The sequence below is a fragment of the Mastigoproctus giganteus genome, chromosome 6, assembly GCF_048544385.1.
Source record: "Mastigoproctus giganteus isolate SK-2022 chromosome 6, ASM4854438v1, whole genome shotgun sequence".
In the NCBI taxonomy this organism is placed as follows: Eukaryota; Metazoa; Arthropoda; class Arachnida; order Uropygi; family Thelyphonidae; genus Mastigoproctus; species Mastigoproctus giganteus.
In genome coordinates this window covers 230,062,805-230,087,359 of record NC_143580.1, presented here as the reverse complement: position 1 = coordinate 230,087,359, position 24,555 = coordinate 230,062,805, and the positions used below count along the sequence as shown (strand labels likewise).

Here is a 24,555-nt window from a genome sequence, read left to right as displayed (position 1 = left end):
ACAAACAATTGTGAGCTGCCAAAGTTTTCTGTGATTATATTTCCATTAGGATGGCTGAAATACTTATAAAAACTAAACTAAAATCTAATTGGCTCCAGTCTCAGATAACATTAAAAAAAATACAAGTTTCTTACAAGGCATGTCATTCAGCATGCTAAATTCTAACCACCATGTCAGAGAGAGAGAGCACCTTTATTGCAGAAATATGCAGGACAGCAGGGAAAATATATACAGGGTGCATGAACCACTCATTAAACAGATTTTCAGTACACCTTTGTAGCTGTAATGCCTGAGGTTTCTGAGGTTCACAAGTAGAAGAAATAAAATTAATTTAAATGGAGAAACAACACACAGGATTCCACACAAAAATAAAAGTACAATAAAATAATTTTCAGTTCCAAATCTGAGCTGGTGATTGTAAGACAAAAACATAATAACAAAACATAGTTTGCTATGCCAGTCAGTGGCATAGCAAACTCTTGTTAAGCCCCTGTGCAGAATTCAATTTGAGGCTCTTATCGTTAATTTTAATAGTTTGATATAAGAAATTCAAAGGCATTTTGGGACTTCCCCTTAGGCTGCTGGCATAGTGCATTGCACCAGTTTGCTACATTCATTCTCAGCCTCTGTAACAGTAATAGACTCTGTGACTATTAATTAACATAATTAATACCCAAAATTTTGATTAGTTAAGTAATTAACTTAATAAATAATTAATTAACAGAATTTTTTTTAACAGACTTTTGACTTCAGGAGCTCTTTACAGGAATCCTGCAAGGAGCTTTCTAGAGTTCTTTATGGAAAGAGTGTGTTGTGAAGTGAAATGAGTCAGATCCTTACCAACTAAATGACTGTGCATTAACCTGAGTGGCCTTTGTTGTTCACAGTGCTGAAACCCTAAAATTTTGAGCTTTACTGCTTACATTTTTAACCAACAATATGTCAACATTTTCAAAAACAATATGCTTGAAGCATGCAGAAAAACTGACTCAGCCCATTTATTATGCCACTGTTTCCAGAATTAGCTTCTCATAGACACCTTTTGTTCAGGTAACCAATCCACTACTCAGGCTCATAACCATTGGTTATCACAGACACAGCCAGTAAAGCAATTCTGCCTCATTACTTTGGCTAGCACTACCAGTTCATTCCCATCTCTGTCATCATGCAACTCTATGATAATCAGGTTTGTATACATTATCTTCCACACTGATCTCCTGACCTTACATAAAACAGACAAAAGAATGGTCTGCTTAATTTTTCTGAACTTTTGAATGCATCATTTCAGATGAAATTATTTTGCAAATGAGTTGCCATTAAAAAGTTCTTGATTTCAATAGGAAAAATTTCAGGAGAGTTTGTGTTACTCCTGTATAATGAACGACGGAGGTATATTTTCACTGGTAGAAGAGAGAAGAACCAAGTGACACAAATACAATATTTTAGGAAATAAGATTTCATCAAGTTGGATCTCATGAAGTTTATTTTCACTGGAATGAATTGCCTGCCACTGTGGTCAAGGCAGGCAGTTTAGTAAAGTTCAAAGCAGAATTGAATAGCCACTTTTGAACCACATAAGTTATGAATGATGGAATATTTTTATTAGCAGATGCCGAAAAAGTCTGCTTCATTACATCATTTGCCATTGCAACACTAAATCAGTACTGGTAATAGTATTACCCAATTGGCCATTTACTTATTGCTCTTAATAAAATACCTAATATGATCCACATGTTTGTTAATTCAGCAATTAAGAAATGCCTTAGATATGACTGCTGTGATGCAGAGAGAAACCTGTCTTCTATAAAGTTTTTATTCTCTCTCTCATGGGTTAGAAAATTGAAGTGAAAATGCAGGGAAATTCTGTAAAAGTTATAAGCTAGAACTTAAAAAAAAAAAAAACTATATGGAGTTAAAACTCCTGTGCATACCATGTATTTTCTGTTAAACATTTTCTCAGAAGGAACTGTTATATTTTCCTCTCTCACATGATTCTGCATGAAACTCTAGCTGGTGCCTCTGTAGCCAGGTGAGCAGGAGAAGCAATGCGTAGCACACGCTTCTTGATTAGACCAGGGTTCGAGCCCGTGAACCACCAAATATGGAGGATGCGGAAAGGTCAGGGAATGACCACTGCATATCACTGGAGCAACATGGCCTTAGTTGCTAATGCTCCTAAAAACCAAACAAAAATGCAGGGAAACTAGCTAATTATCAGCATTAGAGAACTGGAATATAACTGGGAAAGTTTTTGGTAACCATAGTGACAGCAGAATTTAAATTTAGTATTACAAGGTAAAATATATTTTTTGTAAACTTTGTGTATACATGGTTAGTGTATAACAGGTTGCAAATGAAAAAAAAAAAAAAAAAAATTTATACATCTAGCTTTGGCTGAATTCTTAAGGACAATGTTGGCAAACAGTCATGGGTTAGCATTAGCATTAGCACATGATGCAAGAAAGCAAGCTTATATAGCATCAGACAAAAAAAACCTCCTTATTTCACCCATCCCTTGCTCCAAATGTTTGTCAAGTTCTGCCTTGAATCTATTTAAGCTATCAACTTCTACAATGACAGATGGAAGTTTGTTCCAGCAATCAACCACCAGCTGGCTAAAGGCAAACTTCCACACATCTATCCTACAACCGTCTTTCCTCAATTTGAATTTATGCCCTCTCAGGTGATTATTCTGAGCAAGAGGAAGAATCCCATCAGCATTGAGCATGCTCAAACCATTCAAGACTTTATACACCTCAATCAGATCACTTCGTAGGTGCCTAGTCTCCAGACACTGTAATTTGCAAAACTTAAACCTTTCTTCATAAGAGCAACCCTTTGCTCAGTTCACTAATCTTGTTTCCTGTCTCTGTACTTGTTCCAACAACTCTACATCCTTCTTAAAATGAGGCCTATGGACCTGTATACAGTACTCAAGGTGTGGCCTGACCATTGCCTTATACAAGGGGATAATCACCTCCTTATCCGTGCTAGAAAAATTCTTGTATATGATTGACAAGACACCATGAGCTACTCTTACAGACCACCTGCACTGCTCAGTAAACTTCATATCTGCCTGCACCCAGGTCCTTTTCATTCTCTATCACTGTTAGTGTGGTACCACAGAGTTGATATGTTACTCTGGGATTACTGCTTCCCATATGTAGTACTTTACATTTGTCAATGTTAAATTTCATTTGCCACCTCTCAGCCCATCTGCTCAACTTTTCTAGATCCAGTTGCAGCAGTGTACTGTCATTAGTGTCATTAACAACCCTGGCAACCTTCGTATCATCTGCAAACTTGGACATTAAGCTTGGACATTAAACTTGGATATACATCATCAATATCATTTATAAATACAGAAAACAATAATGGACGCAACACTGAACCCTGAGGGACTCCACTAATAACATTAGTCCACGAAGAGCAGTGTCCATTGATTACCATTCTCTGTCTTCTCTCACTCAACCATCCCTTTATCCATAGCAGCAATTTGCCTCCAATTTGCCCCACTGCTCCAATTTCTGCAGCAGTCTTCCATGTGCAACAGTATCAAAGGCTCTTCTAAGATCCAAATATAGGATATCAAAGTTATTCTTTGCGTCCAGTTCCTTTGTGACTACATCATAGAATCCAATCAAATCAGTCAGACAAGACTTCCCCTTAACAAACCCATGCTGTGTCCGAGATATAACTGAAGTCTTGTCTAGATGATCCTGCAATGCTTCTTTAACCAGTGCCTCTATTAATTTCCCTGGAACAGAAGTTAAACTAACAGGTCTGTAATTACATGTGTCCCCCTTTGATCGTCCTTTGTGAATTGGGGTCACATTTGCACATCTCAAGTCCATGGGTACCTCCCCTGAGTCCAGGGAAGCTCTCCTAATTATGGCTATGGGTTTGCTTACTCCATTTGCCACCTCCTTTACTATAACTGGATAGATTCCATCCACCCCAGGTGCCTTTCTTATGTTTATCTTCAACAATTTCTCCTCCATTTTACTCTCAGTTATTACAAGATTATCTAGCTTACTGCCAGAGTTGAATACACCTCTGGCATTCCCCTCTCTGAATAACTCCTCATGTGTGAATGATGCAAAATATTCATTTAGTTTTTTAGCTACCTGAGTAGGATCATCAACAGTTGAACCATCGATATCAAATGGACCAATCTGATTCATCCCCTTCCTTCTAGAGTTACATAAGTAAAGAACTCTTTGCATCCTTTGCCGAAGATTTCTCGTAATCTGCCTTCGCCTGCCTAACCTCCTTTGTAACTTGGTTACAGATCAACTTGTATCTATCATAGGCTTCTGTGTCACATGTTAATTTTTATGTATCCCATGCATTTTTTCTTCTCTGTCACGTCTATGACTCTGTCATAGACATGTGACATTAGTTCATCTGACATCCATTTAGGCCTTAATCTTGAACAATATTTCTTTTTTCGTATGAAAAGCCTAGTAGCTTCCAAGATTAATTCTTTGAATGCTTCTCATTTTGAATTTGCTGTTGGTAACATCATCAGTTGGTCCCAAAGTATAGAATTTAAATACTGTCTCAGACCACCATAGTCACCTTTACAAAAGCACAAACCCTTCCCTTCACCCTTGATGGTAGTTACCTCTTTGAGTAAATCCCACTTCAGCACACTGTGATCACTGCCACCTAGTGGTTCCTTTATCTGCAGATTCTTGATGCTTGAAGAATCACTACAGCTAATCAGATCAAGAGTATTACTCCCTCTACTTGCCTCCTGAACATGCTGCTGTAGAAAACAATCATCCAATAGATCCACAAAAGCCTTGCTAGTGTGTGAGTGACAACCCACAAATTCCAGTCACTCGATGGTAAAATTAAAATCCCCCATTATAAGACACTCTGATTTACCGGTCCACTCTATTTCTCTGCTCAATTGCTCATTATACTCATCAGATTCATTTGGCCTATAACACACACCTACTCTCATTGTTCCTTTCCCAGTGCTTATGTCACACCAAGCAGACTCAACATTGCATTGTCCACCAACATCAATTGGATGCACTTCCTGAGATTTTATGTGTTTCTTAACTAACAGCATAACCCCCTCCTCCCTTTCTGTCCTGTCTGTTCTTTCTGTACACATTGTACTCCCCAAATTCCAGTTCTGTACTGCTTATGTCTGTATGACACCATGTCTCTGATATCCCAACAATATACTAATGATATTAAGAGTAGGAGACCGGCGGAACTACTTAGCAAGTACAGGTCACTGTTGAAAAAAAGCCGTGAATTAGGGTTGAACTTGAGAGTGTCTGCAATTCTGCCCAGACACGATAGGAGGGAGTATATGATGAGAGCCTTGTCGATCAATTCGGCCCTGGAGGGATTGTGCAAGGCTCAAGGGGTAAAATTTTTTTCAGCCTGGACTGTACTTGTTAACAGGAGAGATTGCTTCTACAGGGATGGGATACACTTAAATAGAAAGGGTGCAAGAATTTTTGCTGATGCTGTCGAGGCAGTGTTAGGTGGGTCGGAAAACTGCTAGTTGGGGGGGATACAAGGACTAATAGATTAACAGTAGCCACTGGCAGAGGTGGAAGTGATTCTTGCACTGCTTCTATTGAAATGAGCAGAAGCCTGAAAAACAAGATGCCGGATATTTCAGAGACTGCTGGTAGTCATTGCGGTACAAGTAAACACATGGGTTGTGTTAGGGTAGCTAAGAATAGAAACAGGTGCATGTATACCTGTGTGTACACCAATGCTAGGAGTTTGGTAAATAAATTTGATGAATTTGAGGTATTGCTCAAAACATCAAAGGCAGATATTGTTGGGATATCAGAGACGTGGTGTCACACAGATATAAGTAATGCGGAACTGGAATTTGGGGAATACAATGTGTATAGAAAAGATAGACAGGACAGGAGGGGAGGAGGGGTTATGCTATTAATTAAGAAACACATAAAGTCCAAGGAAGTGAAGCCAGTCGACATCGATGGACAGGGCAGTGTCGAGTCAGTTTGGTGTGACATAAGCATAGGGAAATCAAAATTGAGAGTAGGAGTGTGCTATAGGCCTAATGATTCTGATGAGTATAATAAGATATTGTACAGGGAAATAGAGTGGGCCAGTAAATCAGAGAGTCTTATAATGGGGGATTTTAATTTCCCAGATATTGACTGGAATTTGTGGGTTGGTCACTCGCACACTAGCAAGGCTTTTGTGGATTTATTGGATGATTGTTTTCTACATCAGCATGTTCGTGAGGCAACAAGAGGGAGCAATACTCTTGATCTGATTATCAGTAGTGATTCTTCATGCATTAAGAATCTGCAGATAAATGAACCACTAGGTGGCAGTGATCACAGTGTGTTGAAGTGGGATTTACTCAAGGAGGTAACTACCATCAGAGGTAAAGGGAAGGGTTTTTGTTTTCGTAAAGGCGATTATGATGGTCTGAGACAGTATTTAAATTCTATACAGTGGGACCAACTGATGATGTTACCAACAGCAAACTCAAAATGGGAAGCATTCAAGGAACTAATCTTGGAGGCTACCAGGCTTTACATACCAACTAAGAAATATTGTTCAAGGTTTAGGCCTAAATGGTTGTCAGATGAACTAATGAGACATGTGGCAGAGAAGAAAAATGCATGGGATACATACAAATTAATGGGTGACATGGAAGCCTATGATAGATATAAGTTGGTCTGTAACCAAGTCACAAAGGAGATTAGGCAGGCAAAGGCAGACTACGAAAAATCCTTGGCAAAAGATGCAAAGAAAAACAGAAAAGAGTTCTTTACATATTTGAACTCGAGAAGGAAAGGAATGAATCAGATTGGTCCACTGGATATTGATGGTTCAACAGTTGAGGATCCTGCCCAGATGGCTAACAATCTAAACGAGTATTTTGCATCTACATTCACGCATGAGGAGTTATTCAGGAAGGAGAATGATGTAGGTAAAGTAAACATGGGCAGTGAGCTGGATGATTTTGTAATAACTGAGAGGAAAGTGGAGGAGAGATTGTTGAGGATAAACATAAAAAAGGCACCTGGGGTGGATGGGATCTATCCAGTTATATTAAAGGAGGCAGCAAAGGAAGTATGCAAACCCCTAGCCATAATTATGAGAGCTTCTTTGGACTCAGGGGAGGTACCCATAGACTGGAGATGTGCAAATGTAACCCCAATTCACAAAGGAGGATCAAAGGCTGACACAAGTAATTATAGACCTGTTAGTTTAACTTCTGTTCCAGGTAAATTAATGGAGGCACTGGTTAAAGAAGCACTGCAGGATCATCTAGACAAGAATTCAGTTATAGCTCAGACGCAGCATGGTTTTGTTAAGGGCAGGTCTTGCCTGACCAATTTGATTGGATACTATGATGTAGTCACAAAAGAACTGGATGCAAGGAATAACTTTGATATTATATATTTGGATCTTAGAAAGGCTTTTGATACTGTTGCACATGGAAGACTGCTGCACAAATTGGAGCAGAGTGGTATTGGAGGCAAATTGCTGCTATGGATAAGGGGATGGTTGAGTGGCAGAAGACAGAGAGTGGTAATCAATGGACACTGCTCAACGTGGACTAATGTTATTAGTGGAGTTCCTCAAGGTTCAGTGTTGGGTCCGTTGTTGTTTTCGGTGTTTATGAATGATATTGATGATGGTATATCAAGTTTAATGTCCAAGTTTGCAGATGATACAAAGGTTGGCAGGGTCGTTAAGGACACTACTGATGCTATGCTGCTGCAACAGGATCTGGAAAGGTTGAACAGATGGGCTGAGAGGTGGCAAATGAAGTTTAACATTGACAAATGTAAAGTACTACATATGGGAAACAGTAACCCCCGAGCAACGTATCAACTCTGTGGTACTACACTGACAGTGGTGGAGAATGAAAAGGACCTGGGGGTAATTGTGCAGGCAGATATGAAGTTCTCTGAGCAGTGCAGACGGGCTGCAAGAGTAGCTCATGGTGTCTTGTCAATGATATACAGGAATTTTTCTAGCAGGGATAAGGATGTGATTATTCCCTTGTATAAGGCAATGGTCAGGCCACACCTTGAGTACTGTATACAGGTCTGGAGGCCTCATTTCAGGAAGGATGTAGAGCTGCTGGAACGGGTACAGAGAAGGGCAACAAGATTAGTGAATGGAACAAAGGGTTGCTCTTACGAAGAAAGGCTTAAGTTTTGCAAATTACAGAGTCTGGAGACTAGGCACCGGCGAGGTGATCTGATAGAGGTGTATAAGGCTTTGAATGGTTTGAGCATGCTCAATGCCAATGGGATTCTTCATCTTGCTCAGAATAATCACCTCAGAGGGCATAAATTCAAATTGCGGAAGGACGGATGTCGGATAGATGTGCGGAAATTTGCCTTTGGCCAGCGGGTGGTTGGTTGGTGGAACCGACTTCCATCACTTGTTGTTGAAGTTGATAGCCTAAACAAATTTAAAGCTCAACTGGACAGGTATTTCGAACGAACGGAGGGGTGAAATGGGAGTGGGTTTTTTTTTTTTTTTGGCTGATGCTGAATAAGCTTGCTTTCTTGCATCATATGCCTCTACTAATGCTAATGCTAATGCTAATGCTAATATCTGCCTTTGATGTTTTGTCTTGCACTTCAAGCTCATCGAATTTATTAACTGTACTCCTAGCATTGGTGTACATTCAAGTATACATGCACCTGTTTCTACTCTTAGTTACCCTAACACAGCCCATGTATTTACTTGTTCCACTATGACTCCCAGCAGTCCTGGAAATCCCCATTTCCTTGCTTTCTAGGCTGCTGCTCAATTGCATTTCAATAGAAGTAGTGCAAGAATCACTTTTACCTCTGCCAGCTGCTACTTTTAATCTATTAGCATTAGCATTAGCATTAATAGAGGCATTTGATGCAAGAAAGCAAGCTTATGCAGCATCAGCCAAAAAAAAAAAAAAATAATAATAATAATAATAAATAAATAAATAAAAAATAACCACTCCACTTCACCCCTCTGTTCGTTCGAAATACCTGTCCAGCTGAGCCTTAAGCTTATTTAGTCTATCAACTTCCACGACAAGGGATGAAAGTCTGTTCCACCAACCAACTACCCGCTGGCTAAAGGCAAATTTCCTCACGTCTATCCTACATCCGTCTTTCCTCAATTTGAATTTATGCCCTCTCAAGTGATTATTCTGAGCAAGAGGAAGAATCCCATCAGCATTGAGCATGCTCAAACCATTCAAGACTTTATACACCTCTATCAGATCACCTCGCTGGTGCCTAGTCTCCAGACACTGTAATTTGCAAAACTTAAGCCTTTCTTCATAAGAGTACCCCTTTGTTCCATTCACTAATCTTGTTGCGCTTCTCTGTACTCGTTCCAGTCTCTACATTCTTCCTGAAATGAGGCCTCCAAACCTGTATACAGTACTCTATGTGTGGCCTGACCATTGCCTTATACAAGGGAATAATCACCTCCTTATCCCTGCTAGAAAAATTCCTATCTATCATCGACAATACATGAGCTACTCTTGCAGCCTGTCTGCACTGCTCAGAAAACTTCATATCTGCCTGCACAACCACCCCCAGGTCCCTTTCATTCTCTACCACTGTCAGTTTAGTACCACAGAGTTGATACGTTGCTCTGGGGTTGCTGTTTCCCATATGTAGTACTTTACATTTGTCAATGTTAAACTTCATTTGCCACCTCTCAGCCCATCTGCTCAACCTTTCCACATCTTGTTGCAGTAGCATAGTGTCAGTAGTGCCCTTGACAACCCTGCCAACCTTCGTATCGTCTGCAAACTTGGACATTAAGCTTGATATACCATCATCAATATCATTTATAAATACAGAAAACAATAATGGACCCAATACTGAATCCTGAGGGACTCCACTAATAACATTAGTCCACGATGAGCAGTGTCCATTGATTACCACTCTCTGTCTTCTCCCCCTCAACCACCCCTTTATCCATAGCAGCAATTTGCCTCCAATGCCACACTGCTCCAATTTGTGCAGCAGTCTTCCATGTGCAACAGTATCAAAAGCCTTTCTAAGATCCAAGTATATAATATCAAAGTTATTCCCTACATCCAGTTCTTTTGTGACTGCATCATAGTATCCAATCAAATTGGTCAGGCAAGACTTCCCCTTAACAAAACCATACTGTGTCCGAGCTATAACTGAAGTCTTGTCTAGATGATCCTGCAGTGCTTCTTCAACCAGTGCCTCCATTAATTTTCCGGGAACAGAAGTTAAACTAACAGGTCTAGAATTACTTGTGTCGCCCATTGATCCTCCTTTGTGAATTGGGGTCACATCTGCACATCTCCAGTCCATGGGTACTTCCCCTGAGTCTAAGGAAGCTCTCATAATTATGGCTAAGAGTTTGCTTACTTCCTTTGCTGCCTCCTTTAATATAACTGGATAGATCCCATCCACTCAAGGTGCTTTTCTTGTGTTTATCTTCAACAATTTCTCCTCCACTTTACTCTTAGTTATTACAAGATTATCTAGCTTACTGCCAGAGTTGAATACACCTCTGGCATTCCACTCGCTGAATAACTCCTCATGTGTGAATGTCGATGCAAAATATTCATTTAGTTTGTTAGCTACCTGAGCAGGATCATCAACAGTTGACCTATCAATATCAAGTGGACCAATCTGATTCATCCCCTTCCTTCTAGAGTTTACATAAGTAAAGAACTCTTTGCTGTTTTTCTTTGCATCCCTTGCCAAAGATTTCTCGTAATCTGCCTTCGCTTGCCTAACCTCCTTTGTAACTTGGTTACAGATCAACTTGTATCTATCATAGGCTTCTGTGTCACGTGTTAATTTGTATGTATCCCATGCATTTTTCTTCTCTGCCATATGTCTCATTAGTTCATCTGACATCCACTTAGGCCTGAACCTTGAACAATATTTCTTAGTTGGTATGTAAAGCCTAGTAGCTTCCAAGATAAGTTCTTTGAATGCTTCCCATTTTGAATTTGCTGTTGGTAACATCATCAGTTGGTCCCACTGTATAGAATTTAAACACTGTCTCAGTCCATCCTAGTCGCCTTTACGAAAGCAATAACCCTTCCCTTTACCCCTAATGGTAGTTACCTCTTTGAGTAAATCCCACTTCAGCACACTGTGATCACTGCCACCTAGTGGTTCATTTACCTGCAGATTCTTAATGCATGAAGAATCACTACTGATAATCAAATCAAGAGTATTACTCCCTCTAGTTGCCTCCCGAACATGCTGATGTAGTAGTAGTAGTAGTAGTAGTAGTAGTAGCAGTGGCATGTGATGCAAGAAAGCAAATGTATGAGCTTATGCAGCATCAGACAAAAAAAAAAAAAAAAAATCACACCATTCCCTCCAAATGCCTGTCCAGTTCCTCCTTAAATTTATTCAACCTATCAACTTCCACAACGACAGATGGAAGTTTGTTCCAGCAATTAACCACCCGCTGGCTAAAGGCAAATTTCCGCACATCTATTCTACATCTGTCTTTTCTTAATTTGAATTTATGCCCCCTTAGGTTCGTAATCTGAACAAGTTGAAGGATCCCATCAGAATTCAGCGTGCTCAATCCATTCAAGGCCTTATATACCTCAATCAGATCACCGCGCAGGTGCCTAGTCTCCAGCCACTGCAATTTGCAGAACTTAAGCCTCTCTTGGTAAGAGGATCCCTTCATTCCCCTCACCAATCTTGTTGCCCTTCTCTGTACCCGCTCAAGTAAATCTACATCCTTCCTAAAATGAGGTCTTCAGACCTGTACGCAGTACTCAAGGCGTGGCCTGACCATTGCCTTATACAGAGGGATAATCACCTCCTTTTCCCTGCTAGCAAAATTCCTATATATCATTGACAAAACCCCATGACCTGTCCTGGCAGCCTGTCTGCATTGCTCAGAGAACTTCATATCTGACTGCACAATTCTCCCAGGTCTTTTTCATTTTCTACCACCTTAAGTGTATTACCACACAGTTGGTACGTTTCTCTGGGGTTATTTCTACCCATATGCAGTACTTTGCATTTGTCAAGGTTAAACTTCAGTTGCCACTTCTTAGCCCATCTGCCCAGATTATCTAGATCCTGTTGCAGTAGCAGACTGCCATTACTGTCATTAACAACCCTGCGAACCTTTGTATCATCTGCAAACTTCGACATTAAGCCTTATATACCTTCATCAATATCATTGATAAATATACAAAACAACAGTGGACCTAACACCGAACCCTGTGGGACTCCACTAATAACATTAGTCCAAGAAGAGCAGCACCCATTGATTACCACCCTCTGTCTTCTCGCACTTAACCATCCTTTTATCCATTGTAGCAACTTATCCTTAATACCATTCTGCTCCAATTTGTACAGTAGTCTTCCATGCGCAACAAAAAAGCTTTCCTGAAATCCAAATATATGATATCAAAATTGTTTTTTGCATCCAGTTCCTTTGTAACCACATCATAATATCCTATCAAATTTGTCAGACAAGACTTTCCCTTAACAAACCCATGCTGTGTCTTAATTATTGCTGCAGTCTTGTCTAGATGATCCTGCAATGCATCTTTAACCAGCGACTCCATTATTTTACCCGGAACAGAAGTTAAACTAACTGGTCTGTAATTACTCGTGTCACCCTTCGATCCCCCTTTGTGAATTGGGGATACATTTGCACATCTCCAGTCCGTGGGAACCTCCCCTGAGTCCAAGGATGCTCTCATAATTATGGCTAAGGGTTTGCTTAGTTGCTTTGCTGGATGATGTAGAAAACATCATCGAATAAATCCACAAAAGCCTTGCTAGTGTGTGAGTGACCAGCCCCCAAATTCCAGTCAATATCTGGGAAATTAAAATCCCCCATTATAAGACTCTCTGATTTACTGGCCCACTCTATTTCCCTGTACAGTTTCTTATTATATCCCCTCCAAGCTAGCAATTTTCCGATCCACCTATCTCTGCCTCGATAGCGTCAGCAAATATTCTTGCACCCTTTCTATTTAAGTGTATCCCATCCCTGTAGAAGCAGTCTCCCCTGTTAACAAGCACAGACCAGGTTGAGAAAAATTCTACCCCTTGAGTCTTGCACAATCTCTCCAGGGCTAAATTGATCGACAAGGCTCTCATCATATACTCTCTCCTGTCGTGTCTGAGCAGAATTGCAGACACTTTCAAATTCAACTCTAACTCACGGCTTTTTTTCAGCCTTGTGTTGTACTTGTTGAGTAATTCTGCCGGTCTTTTACTCTTAATATCATTAGTGATAAGGGTTAAATTTGAAAGTTTCTGTAGTTCTGCCCACACATGAAAAGATGGTGCACATGATGACAGCCTGGTCACTTAGTTTCAAGAGACCTGAAAGGATCATGGGGTAGTATTTTTCTCAGTGTGGTCTGTGCTTGTTAACAGGAGAGACTCTTTTTGCAGGGATGGGATACATGTAATTAGAAGAGGGTGCAGGAATATTTGCTGATGTTGTAAAGGCAGTGTTAGGAGGCTTCGGGTTGCTGCAAGCAGAGGTATAAGTGATTCTTGCATTGCTTCTATTGGAACTTGCAACAACCTTAAAAGTGAAGTGTGAGGGATTTCAAAGCCTTTGTCAGGGAGAAGTCCTAGTGGATCAAGCAAATACATGAGCTGTATTAGGGTTGCTAAGAGTAAAAACAGTTAAATGTGTACTTGCATGTACACTAATGCTAGGAACATAGGAAATAAATGTAATGAATTTGAAATAATGGTTAAGTCATCAAATGTGGACATTGTAGGTGTACCAGAAATGTGGGGTCACTCAGACATTATAAGATACAGAATTTGGATATCAGAAGTACAATGTGCAGAAAGGATAGACAGGACAGGACAGGAGAGGAGAGGAGTTATGCTCTTAGTTAAGAAGCACATAAAATCTAAGACAGTGCTTCCATTTGACATGGGTGGCCACTGAAATGTTGAGTAAGTTTGGTGTGACATAAGCACACGGGGAAAATAAAAATGAGAGTAGGAGAATGTGTTATAGGTCTAATGACTGTGAGCTGTAATAATAGATACAGTGGGGTAGTAAATTATATTGACTAGAACTTGTAGGTTGGTCACTCACACAGTAGCAGGATTTTTGCAGATTTATTGGATGACTGTTTTCTACACCAGAATATTAGAGAGGCAAGTACAGTGTGTTAGTTGTCTTACGACACCAGAGGTTTCCCCCATCTCCGCTTATTAGAGAGGCAGTGTGTTTTTTGTGTTAGTTGTCTGATGGCACCGGGGGTTTCCCCCATCTCCGCTTATTAGAGAGGCAGTGAGAGAAAGCAATAATCTTGATCTGATTATCGGCAGCAACTCTTCATGCATTAAGAATTTGCAAATAAAAGAACCACTAGTTGGCAGGGGTCACAGTGTGTGCTGATGTGAGAAAATTTACTTAAAGATGTAACTATGTTAAGGATTTGTTTTGGGAAGGGTTTTGCTTTCCTAAATGTGACTATAATGGTTGAGACAGTTTATAAATTCTGCTGAGTGAGACCAACTGATGATGTTACAAACAACAAATTGTAAATGGGAGGGATTCAGGGAAGAAATCATAAAAATCTATTAGGCTTTTTATACCAACTAAGCATATTGTTCAAGTCTTAAACCTAATTGGATGGCAGATGAAATAATTAGACTTGTGGTAGAGAAAAAATACATGGAATGTGTATAAATTATCAGGAGATACAGAAACATACAGTAGGTATAAACTAGTCTGTAATCAAGTCACAAATAGATTAGGGAAGCTAAAGCAAATTATGAGAAGTCTCTGACAAAGAATGGAAAGGAAAGTGGTAAGTAGTAAACATTTCTTTACTTGTATAAATACTAGAAGAAAGTGATTAATCACATTGGTCTGGTAGATAAAAATGATTTAGGTGTTAATTATCTTGTTCAGGTTGCTGAAAAACTGAATAGATGTTTTACATCTATGTTCACACATGGGAAATTTTTTATAGATGATGATGTCAAAAGTATATCAGATTATGGGGAGCTAAATGATATTTTGAAAACTGTGAGGAAAGTGGAAGAAAAATTGTTGAAACTAAACATAACAAAGGCACCTAGGGTGGATAGGATCTATCTATTTATATTTAGGGAGGCAGCAAATGAGGTAAGCAAACCTTTAGCCATTTGAGCAATCTTGTATTCAGGTGAGGTCACTGTGGCCTGGAAATATGCAAATTTATATACAATTTACAGAGTGTGGAGAACAAAGGGTGACATGAGTAATTACAGACCTGTAAGTAAGCTTGACCTCTGTTCCAGAAAAAATAATGGTCACTGATTAAAGAAGTACTGCAGAACAATTTTAACAGGAATGCAGTTATACTGCAGTCATAGCATGTATTTGTTAAGGAGTGATATTGTCTGATCAATATGATTCAAACTGTTGTGCAATAACAAAGGCACTAGATGAAAAAATAATTTTGGAATCATATACTTAGATTTCATAAAAGCTTTTGATACCATTTTACATAAAAGATTTCTGTACAAATTGGAGCATGTGGCATTAGGAGCAGGTTGTTGCTATGGATAAAGGGATGGTTGACTGGGTAGAAGACAAAGAGTGGTTATCAATGGGAACTACTCTTCTTGGACTACTGTTATTAGTGAAGGCCCCCACGGTTCAGTGCTGGCCCCATTGTTATTTTCCATACTTATTATTAATGATATTGATGAAGGTATATCAGGCTTAATGTCTACGTTTGCAGATGATAGGATACAAATATGATACGAAGGTTAGGAGGTTGGTTAATGACAGTGATCAGGTGCTACAGCAACAAGATGTAGGAAAAATTTGCAGATGGACTGAGAAGTGGCAATTGAAGCTTAACATCGACGAATGTGAGGTGCTGCATTTCAGTATCAATAATCCCAGAATAAATATCATTTGGATGAAACTACATTCAGAATAATGGAGAATGAAAAAGACATATACAGGTAATTACACAGTCTGACCACTGCAGAAGGACTGCTAGCACAGCTCATTTGGCCTTGTCAAAGATATACAGGAATTTTGCCAGCACAGATAAGGGGGTGATTATCCCTTTGACAGGACAGGAGGGGAGGAGGGGTTATGCTATTAGTTAAGAAACACATAAAGTCCAAGGAAGTGAAGCCAGTCGACATCGATGGACAGGGCAGTGTCGAGTCAGTTTGGTGTGACATAAGCATAGGGAAATCAAAATTGAGAGTAGGAGTGTGCTATAGGCCTAATGACTCTGATGAGTATAATAAGATATTGTACAGGGAAATAGAGTGGGCCAGATATCCCAGATATTGACTGGAATTTGTGGGTTGGTCACTCGCACACTAGCAAGGCTTTTGTGGATTTATTGGATGATTGTTTTCTACATCAGCATGTTCGTGAGGCAACAAGAGGGAGCAATACTCTTGATCTGATTATCAGTAGTGATTCTTCATGCATTAAGAATCTGCAGATAAATGAACCACTAGGTGGCAGTGATCACAGTGTGTTGAAGTGGGATTTACTCAAGGAGGTAACTACCATCAGAGGTAAAGGGAAGGGTTTTTGTTTTCGTAAAGGTGACTATGATGGTCTGAGACAGTATTTAAATTCTATACAGTGGGACCAACTGACGATGTTACCAACAGCAAACTCAAAATAGGAAGCATTCAAGGAACTAATCTAGGAGGCTACCAGGCTTTACATACCAACTAAGAAATATTGTTCAAGGTTTAGGCCTAAATGGTTGTCAGATGAACTAATGAGACATGTGGCAGAGAAGAAAGATGCATGGGATACATACAAATTAATGGGTGACATGGAAGCCTATGATAGATATAAGGTGGTCTGTAACCAAGTCACAAAGGAGATTAGGCAGGCAAAGGCAGACTACGAAAAATCCTTGGCAAAGGATGCAAAGAAAAACAGAAAAGAGTTCTTTACATATTTAAACTCAAGAAGGAAAGGGATGAATCAGATTGGTCCACTGGATATTGATGGTTCAACAGTTGAGGATCCTGCTCAGGTGGCTAACAATCTAAACGAGTATTTTGCATCTACATTCACGCATGAGGAGTTATTCAGGAAGGAGAATGATGTAGTTAAAGTAAACATTGGCAGGGAGCTGGATGATTTTGTAATAACTGAGAGGAAAGTGGAGGAGAGATTGTTGAGGATAAACATAAAAAAGGCACCTGGGGTGGATGGGATCTATCCAGTTATATTAAAGGAGGCAGCAAAGGAAGTAAGCAAACCCCTAGCCATAATTATGAGAGCTTCTTTGGACTCAGGGGAGGTACCCATAGACTGGAGATGTGCAAATGTAACCCCAATTCACAAAGGAGGATCAAAGGCTGACACAAGTAATTATAGACCTGTTAGTTTAACTTCTGTTCCAGGTAAATTAATGGAGGCACTGCTTAAAGATGCACTGCAGGATCATCTAGACAAGAATTCAGTTATAGCTCAGATGCAGCATGGTTTTGTTAAGGGCAGGTCTTGCCTGACCAATTTGATTGGATACTATGATGTAGTCACAAAAGAACTGGATGCAGGGAATAACTTTGATATTATATATTTGGATCTTAGAAAGGCTTTTGATACTGTTGCACATGGAAGACTGCTGCACAAATTGGAGCAGTGTGGCATTGGAGGCAAATTGCTGCTATGGATAAGGGGATGGTTGAGGGGCAGAAGACAGAGAGTGGTAATCAATGGACACTGCTCAACATGGACTAATGTTATTAGTGGAGTTCCTCAGGGTTCAGTGTTGGGTCCGTTGTTGTTTTCGGTGTTTATGAATGATATTGATGATGGGATATAAAGTTTAATGTCCAAGTTTGCAGATGATACAAAGGTTGGCAGGGTTGTTAAGGACACTACTGTCACTATGCTGCTGCAACAGGATCTGGAAAGGTTGAACAGATGGGCTGAGAGGTGGCAAATGAAGTTTAACATTGACAAATGTAAAGTACTACATATGGGAAACAGTAACCCCAGAGCAACGTATCAACTCTGCGGTACTACACTGACAGTGGTGGAGAATGAAAAGGACCTGGGGGTAATTGTGCAGGCAGATATGAAGTTCTCTGAGCAGTGCAGACGAGCTGCAAGAGTAGCTCATGGTGTCTTGTCAATGATATACAGGAATTTTTCTAGCAGGGATAAGGAGGTGATTATTCCTTTGTATAAGGCAATGGTTAGGCCACATCTTGAGTACTGTATACAGGTCTGGAGGCCTCATTTCAAGAAGGATGTAGAGCTGCTGGAACGGGTACAGAGAAGGGCAACATGATTAGTGAATGGAACAAAGGGTTGCTCTTACAAAGAAAGGCTTAAGTTTTGCAAATTACAGAGTCTGGAGACTAGGCACCGGCGAGGTGATCTGATAGAGGTGTATAAGGCTTTGAATGGTTTGAGCATGCTCAATGCCAATGGGATTCTTCATCTTGCTCAGAATAATCACCTCAGAGGGCATAAATTCAAATTGAGGAAGGACGGATGTCGGATAGATGTGCGGAAATTTGCCTTTGGCCAGCGGGTGGTTGGTTGGTGGAACCGACTTCCATCACTTGTTGTGGAAGTTGATAGCTTAAACAAATTTAAAGCTCAACTGGACAGGTATTTCGAACGAACGGAGGGGTGAAATGGGAGTGTTGTGTGTTTTTTTTTTTTTTTTTTTTGGCTGATGCTGAATAAGCTTGCTTTCTTCATATGCCTCTACTAATGCTAATGCTAATATACAGGAATTTTGCCAGCACAGATAAGGGGGTGATTATCCCTTTGTATAGGGCAATGATTACGTCACATCTTGAGTACTGCATACGGGTTTAGAAGTCTCATTTTAGGAAGGATGTGGTTCTGTTGAAATTGGTGCAGAGAAAAGAAACAAGATGAGTTAGGGTAGCAAAAGAGTGCTGTTACCAAGAATGGTTTCAGGGCTGCAAATTGCCACATCTGGAAACTAGGCACCTGCAAGGAGATTAGTATTTAGTATTAGTATTAGTATTAGTAACGGCCGCATGGTGCAAGAAAGCCTATGGCTTATGCTGCACCAGCCAAAAAAAAAAAAAAAAAAATCCGAACAAAACAATGATAAAAACAAAAAATAAATAAAATAAATAACTAAATAATAATAATTAATAAATAAAAAATAAATAAATAAAATAAAATAAAAAATAAATAAAAAATAAATAAAAAGGAAATTAAACCTATCATCCTATGCGCTTCCCTTACCCGAAAGTACTATCCAGATGACCTTTGAATTTCCCCAAACTGTCGGCCTCTACCACCCATGAAGGCAACTTATTCCAGTAATTTATAACTCGCTGGCTAAAATAAAACTTCCTGCAGTCCAATCTAAACATTTCCCCCCGTAACTTGAATTTATGTCCCCTAGTTCTAGCATCATTTATAATCTTGAAAATTTTGTCCTCATTCATTTTACTGATGCCTCTCAGAGCCTTAAACACCTCAATCAAATCTCCTCTAAGGTGTCTAGTTTCCAAACTCTGCAACCCACATATTCGAAGTCTTTCTTCATAAGGACACCCTTTTGCCGATCTCACCAGGCGAGTTACCCTTCTTTGCACCCTTTCAAGAAGCTCGATGTCTTTCTTTAGGTGCGGTCTCCATACTTGAACACAGTATTCCAAGTGTGGTCTAACATAAGCCTTATATAATGGGATTATCACGTCCCTATCTCTACTTGAAAAAGTTCGATAGATCATCGATAGGACACCGTTTGCCTTCCTTGCAACCTGTTTACAATGCTCAGAGAATTTCATGTCTGACCGTATCGTAACACCCAAGTCCCTTTCCTCCAGTACTGGGTTTAGTTGAACTCCACCAAGTGAATAAGTTTTTTTGGGATTACTGTTTCCCAGGTGTAATACCTTACACTTTGTTGGATTAAAGCACAGCTGCCATTTTTCTGACCATTCTTGAAGTCTATCTAGGTCTCTCTGAAGAAGCTCAGCTTGACAGTGATCATTAACTACTCTACCAATTTTAACATCATCTGCAAATTTAGACATCACGCCCTCTATCCCTTCATCAATGTCGTTTATGAAAATTAAAAACAACAGTGGTCCTAATACTGATCCTTGGGGAACCCCACTTCTTACATCAACCCAATCTGAGGATTAGCCATTTATCACAACCCTCTGCCTCCTGCCCTGAAGTCACCCTGCTATCCATCTAAGGATTTTTCCTGTGATTCCGACCTCTTCCAGTTTATAAAGTAACCGCTCATTTGGGACTGAGTCAAATGCTTTGCTGAAATTCAAATAAACAATGTCAAAATTATTCCCTAAGTCCAGCTCTCGAGTGACCCTGTTAAAATAGCTAACCAGATTTGTTAAACATGATTTTCCCTTTACAAAACCATGCTGAGTATCCTTGAGAAATTCATTTCGATCCAAATGATCCTGAATTCCACCCTTGATCATTGCCTCCATGATTTTCCCTACTACTGAAATTGTTCCCTACTACTCCATGATTTTCCCTACTACTGAGATCTAATTGTAGGTTTTCTGTTAAGGCTTTGAATGAATTGAGGAAGCTGAATGGTGATGGCATTCATCCTCTTTCTCAGACTACACATGTGAAAGGCCATAAATTCGAATTGAAGAATGATGGTTGCAGGATGGATGTGCATAAATTTGTCTTCAGCCAGGGGTATAGTTGATTGTTGGAACAGGCTTCCATCTGGTGTTGTAGGCAATTTGAATAAATTGAAGGATGGTACACAAACTATTACAGGGGATGGAGAAGTGATGTGGGAAAATATTTATCTCAAAGATAACACCCAATTCAAATTCCAATTCAAGATAACAAACAATTCAAATTCTTAAATTTAAGTTGACATTTCTGATTAATCTTTGGGAAATCAGACCTTTACAATTAATATATTCCCCGACCTACTTTTCGTGTTCTTGACTAACTTCAAAGAAATGCTGCCTGCAAGTTAATTAGTTCATGAATTTGAATATACTGGGTGTTATCTTTTAAAATTAAAATTTTTCAGTATTTAGTATTTAATAAACTAATTAATTTTTTATTACATATGTGGTGTAAAAGTTCTTTTTATTTCACAAATAATTTGGTATATCCCACCTTTTAATCCAACATCTAAGATTAATTACTGGAATTCTGTTGAATTAAAGATTTATTTTTAAGTTAATCCTTATTAATTGTTCTGTAATATATTTCAAAGATTACCAACCACCATGCTCCATTAGATCAAACTGAGACATCATAGGAACCTATCTATTTCAAATTAGTAAATTTTCTTCCATCCCCCCCCCTACCCACCCATTTTGTCCATTTATTATATTTGGATCTCTTTCCACTTCCATTTTCATGTTAAAACATTGGCACAGCCATTAATGAGTTAAAAAATAACAATCTGTAACTTTCACTGTATAAAATTCCTGTATTGTTAACCATATGATTAATATCTAGTGTAGATAAGCTAGAGTTCTATACAGTTAGTTAAGAAATGAGCAAAAATATTGATACTCAAAAGGAGTGGACAGTAAGTATATGTTCACTCAAGGATATTAAAAAATAAAGTTAAACTGATAAAAAAAAATTTGTTAATGAAAAGTTTGTTAGGTGCAATGAAACCTGACCCTCTATTTTTTCTTCTCCTTTCTTTAATTTCCTGTCTTTTTCCTATATTCTTGGGAATGACATCATCATACTGCTGTTGTGTATCTTATATACTGTGTGGTGTTACACATCCCATTATAACTAGTAGTACTTGGTTTCATTGCACTGTATAACTTATTTTCAGGAACCAGAAATCCTGTTTTTATTTGACTTGCTTTCATAGTTTTCTTTTTTTATATGATATATTTTCTCAACATATTTTTCATATGTGCAGAGGTTGGCAGCTGCTGAATGTTCTTCACATATTACAGTTATCATAATAACAGTGAATCAGTGAAAGAAAATTTTGTACAATTGATCTGATTTTTAAACTGCATCTGTTTGTATTATACTGTGATAAATAAAATTATACATCTTACAATAAACAAAGTGTATTGTTTTGTTTAAAAAAAGATGCGAGCCATTCTCAACTTCAAACACTTGGAAGAGGACCAAGTGGATCAGTGTTCATGTGGTGAAGAGCTACGGGAAACATTAAAAAGTTTCCATGAAGTGATGGTAACTAAATTAAAGCTTGCATGTGCTCGTGCTGAAGAAGAAAAAGAAGAAGCAACCTCACCTGAAGAGCCATCAAAACCATGGACACAGAGAATTGTATCTTTTGTTAAGATGGTAAAAGCTGCAGAAGAAGAGAAGAAAGAAGAAGAACCAGAAGGACCCAGGCCAGAAGGTAATTTAGAAAATTTATGTATCCAGAATAATTCTGTTTTAATGCATGGAATTTTGAATGACAGTAAAATGGTTTATGATGAGGATTAGAAGTTGAGCAACATCAGGAATATTTGATTATATTTTTTAATCAAATATAATCAAAAATATAATCAAATATTCCTGATGTTGCTCAACTTCTAATCCTCATCATAAACCAGTAAAATGGTTTATGATGAGGATTAGAAGTTGAGCAACATCAGGAATATTTGATTATATTTTTTGTGCATGTGTATATGCAATGTATGTTTTGCATAATTTTTCTTTATGTGATTAGCACAGTCTTCTTCTACTCTTTGAGTATTTAAAATAAAATAATTAATTAACTTATACAGAAATTTAACTTTTAAAAGTTATAGTATGAAAATGGAAGTATGTTATTAGTGAGAATATTGATTTTTAATTATTAAAAATATGCAGAGTTCAGTGAAGCCCTGCCCTCTCATATCCAGTGGTATATTATACCAAAGCCTCTAAGACCTCCATGACAGTGCAGTGAGTTTGCCACTTGTCTCTCATTTGGAGGGGTTTGGGTTTGATTCCCTGGACACTGGAAAACCAGTGTCCTCCAGTGTCCAAAGAGAATAAAGACCTTTTTAATCAGAACTGTAGTTAGCTGATTTCAGACAGGAGAAACAGGGTTCTCCATATCTAGACAGGACTGCAGTTATGGTTCAGACACAGCATGGGTTTGTTAAAGGGAAATTTTATCTCACCAATTTGATTAGATACTACGATGTGGTAACAAAGAAACTGGATGTAAAAAATAATTATGATATCATATACTTGGATTTTGGGAAAGCTTTTGACACTGCTGCATGTAAAAGACTGTTGTACAAATTGGAGCAGTATGGCATTAATGGTAAGTTGCTGCTATGGATAAAGGGATGGTTGAGTGTGAGAAGACAAAGAATAGTAATCAATGGATACTGCTCTTCGTGTTATAAGTGGAATCCCCCAGAGTTTGGTGTTGGGTCCATTGTTTTCTATATTTATCAATGATATTGATGAAGGCATAGCAGGTTTAATGTCCAAGTTTTCAGAAGGTTGGCAAGTTCTTGTTAACAGTAATGACAGTAACTGCTGAAACAGGATATAGAAAAGTTGGGCAGATTGGCTGAGAGGTGGCAACTGAAGTTTAACATTAAAAAATGCAAAGTACTGTATATGGGTGGTAGTAACCCTGAAGTAACGTACCAACTCTACGGTACTACACTCAGGGTAGTGGAGAATGAAAAAGACCTGGGGATAATTGTGCAGTCAGATATGAAGTTTCAGAGCAGTGCAGACAAGCTGCTAGAAAAGCTCATGTGGTCTTGCCAATGATATACAGGAATTTTGCTAGGGGATAAGGAGGTGATTTTCCCTTTATATAAAATAAGGCAATGGTCATGACACCTTGTGTATTGCATGCAGGTCTGGAGGCCTCATTTTATGAATGATGTAGAGCTTCTCTGGAACAAGTACAGAGAAGGGCAACGAGACTGGTGAAGGGAACAAAGGAGTGCTCTTACCAAGAGTGGTTTAAGTTCTGGAAATTGTAGCATATGGAGACTAGGCACCTGCGAGGTGATCTAATTGAGTGTTTAAGGCTTTGTATGGTTTTAGCAAGCTCAATGCTGATGAGGTTCTTCCTCTTGCTCATGTTATGCATTTGAAGGGGCATAAATTCAAATTGAGGAAAGATAGTAGTAGAATAGATGTGTTGAAATTTGCCTTTAGCCAGCGAGTGGTTGATTGCTGTAACAAACTATCATCATCGTTGTGTAAGTTGATAGCTTAAATAGATTCAAGGAAGAATTGGATAAACTTTTGGAGCGAATGGATAGGTGAAATGGGAAATATATATAATTTTTTTTTTTTTTTTTTTTTTTTTGTTGATGCTGTATAAGCTTGCTTTCTTGCATCATATTCCATTACTAATGCAAATATGTTATTCCAAGTTTTTCAGCCCACAAACAAGCAAATCAGCCCAACACACACACACACACACACACACACACACACACACACACACACACACACACACACACACACACACACACACACACACACACACACACAAGGGCGCCTCGGTGGGCAGGAGCAGCAGTGCATAGCATACGCTTCTTGATTAGACTGGGGTTCGAGCCTGTGACCACCAAATACGGAGGATGCGGAAAGGTCAGGGAATGACCACCACATATCCCCGGAGCA

At 39.0% G+C, this 24,555-nt stretch overlaps 1 protein-coding gene across 1 annotated transcript in view; it reads left to right on the top strand.

Annotated features, from left to right (window-relative positions):
- The window catches only part of RyR (Ryanodine receptor), an 841,404-nt gene that overhangs the window by 230,837 nt on the left and 586,012 nt on the right, over nt 1-24,555 (top strand). The window contains exon 33 of the mRNA XM_090376454.1: nt 22,045-22,321. Coding sequence (XP_090232580.1) covers nt 22,045-22,321 — 277 coding nt within the window. The remainder of the gene's footprint in view (nt 1-22,044; nt 22,322-24,555) is intronic.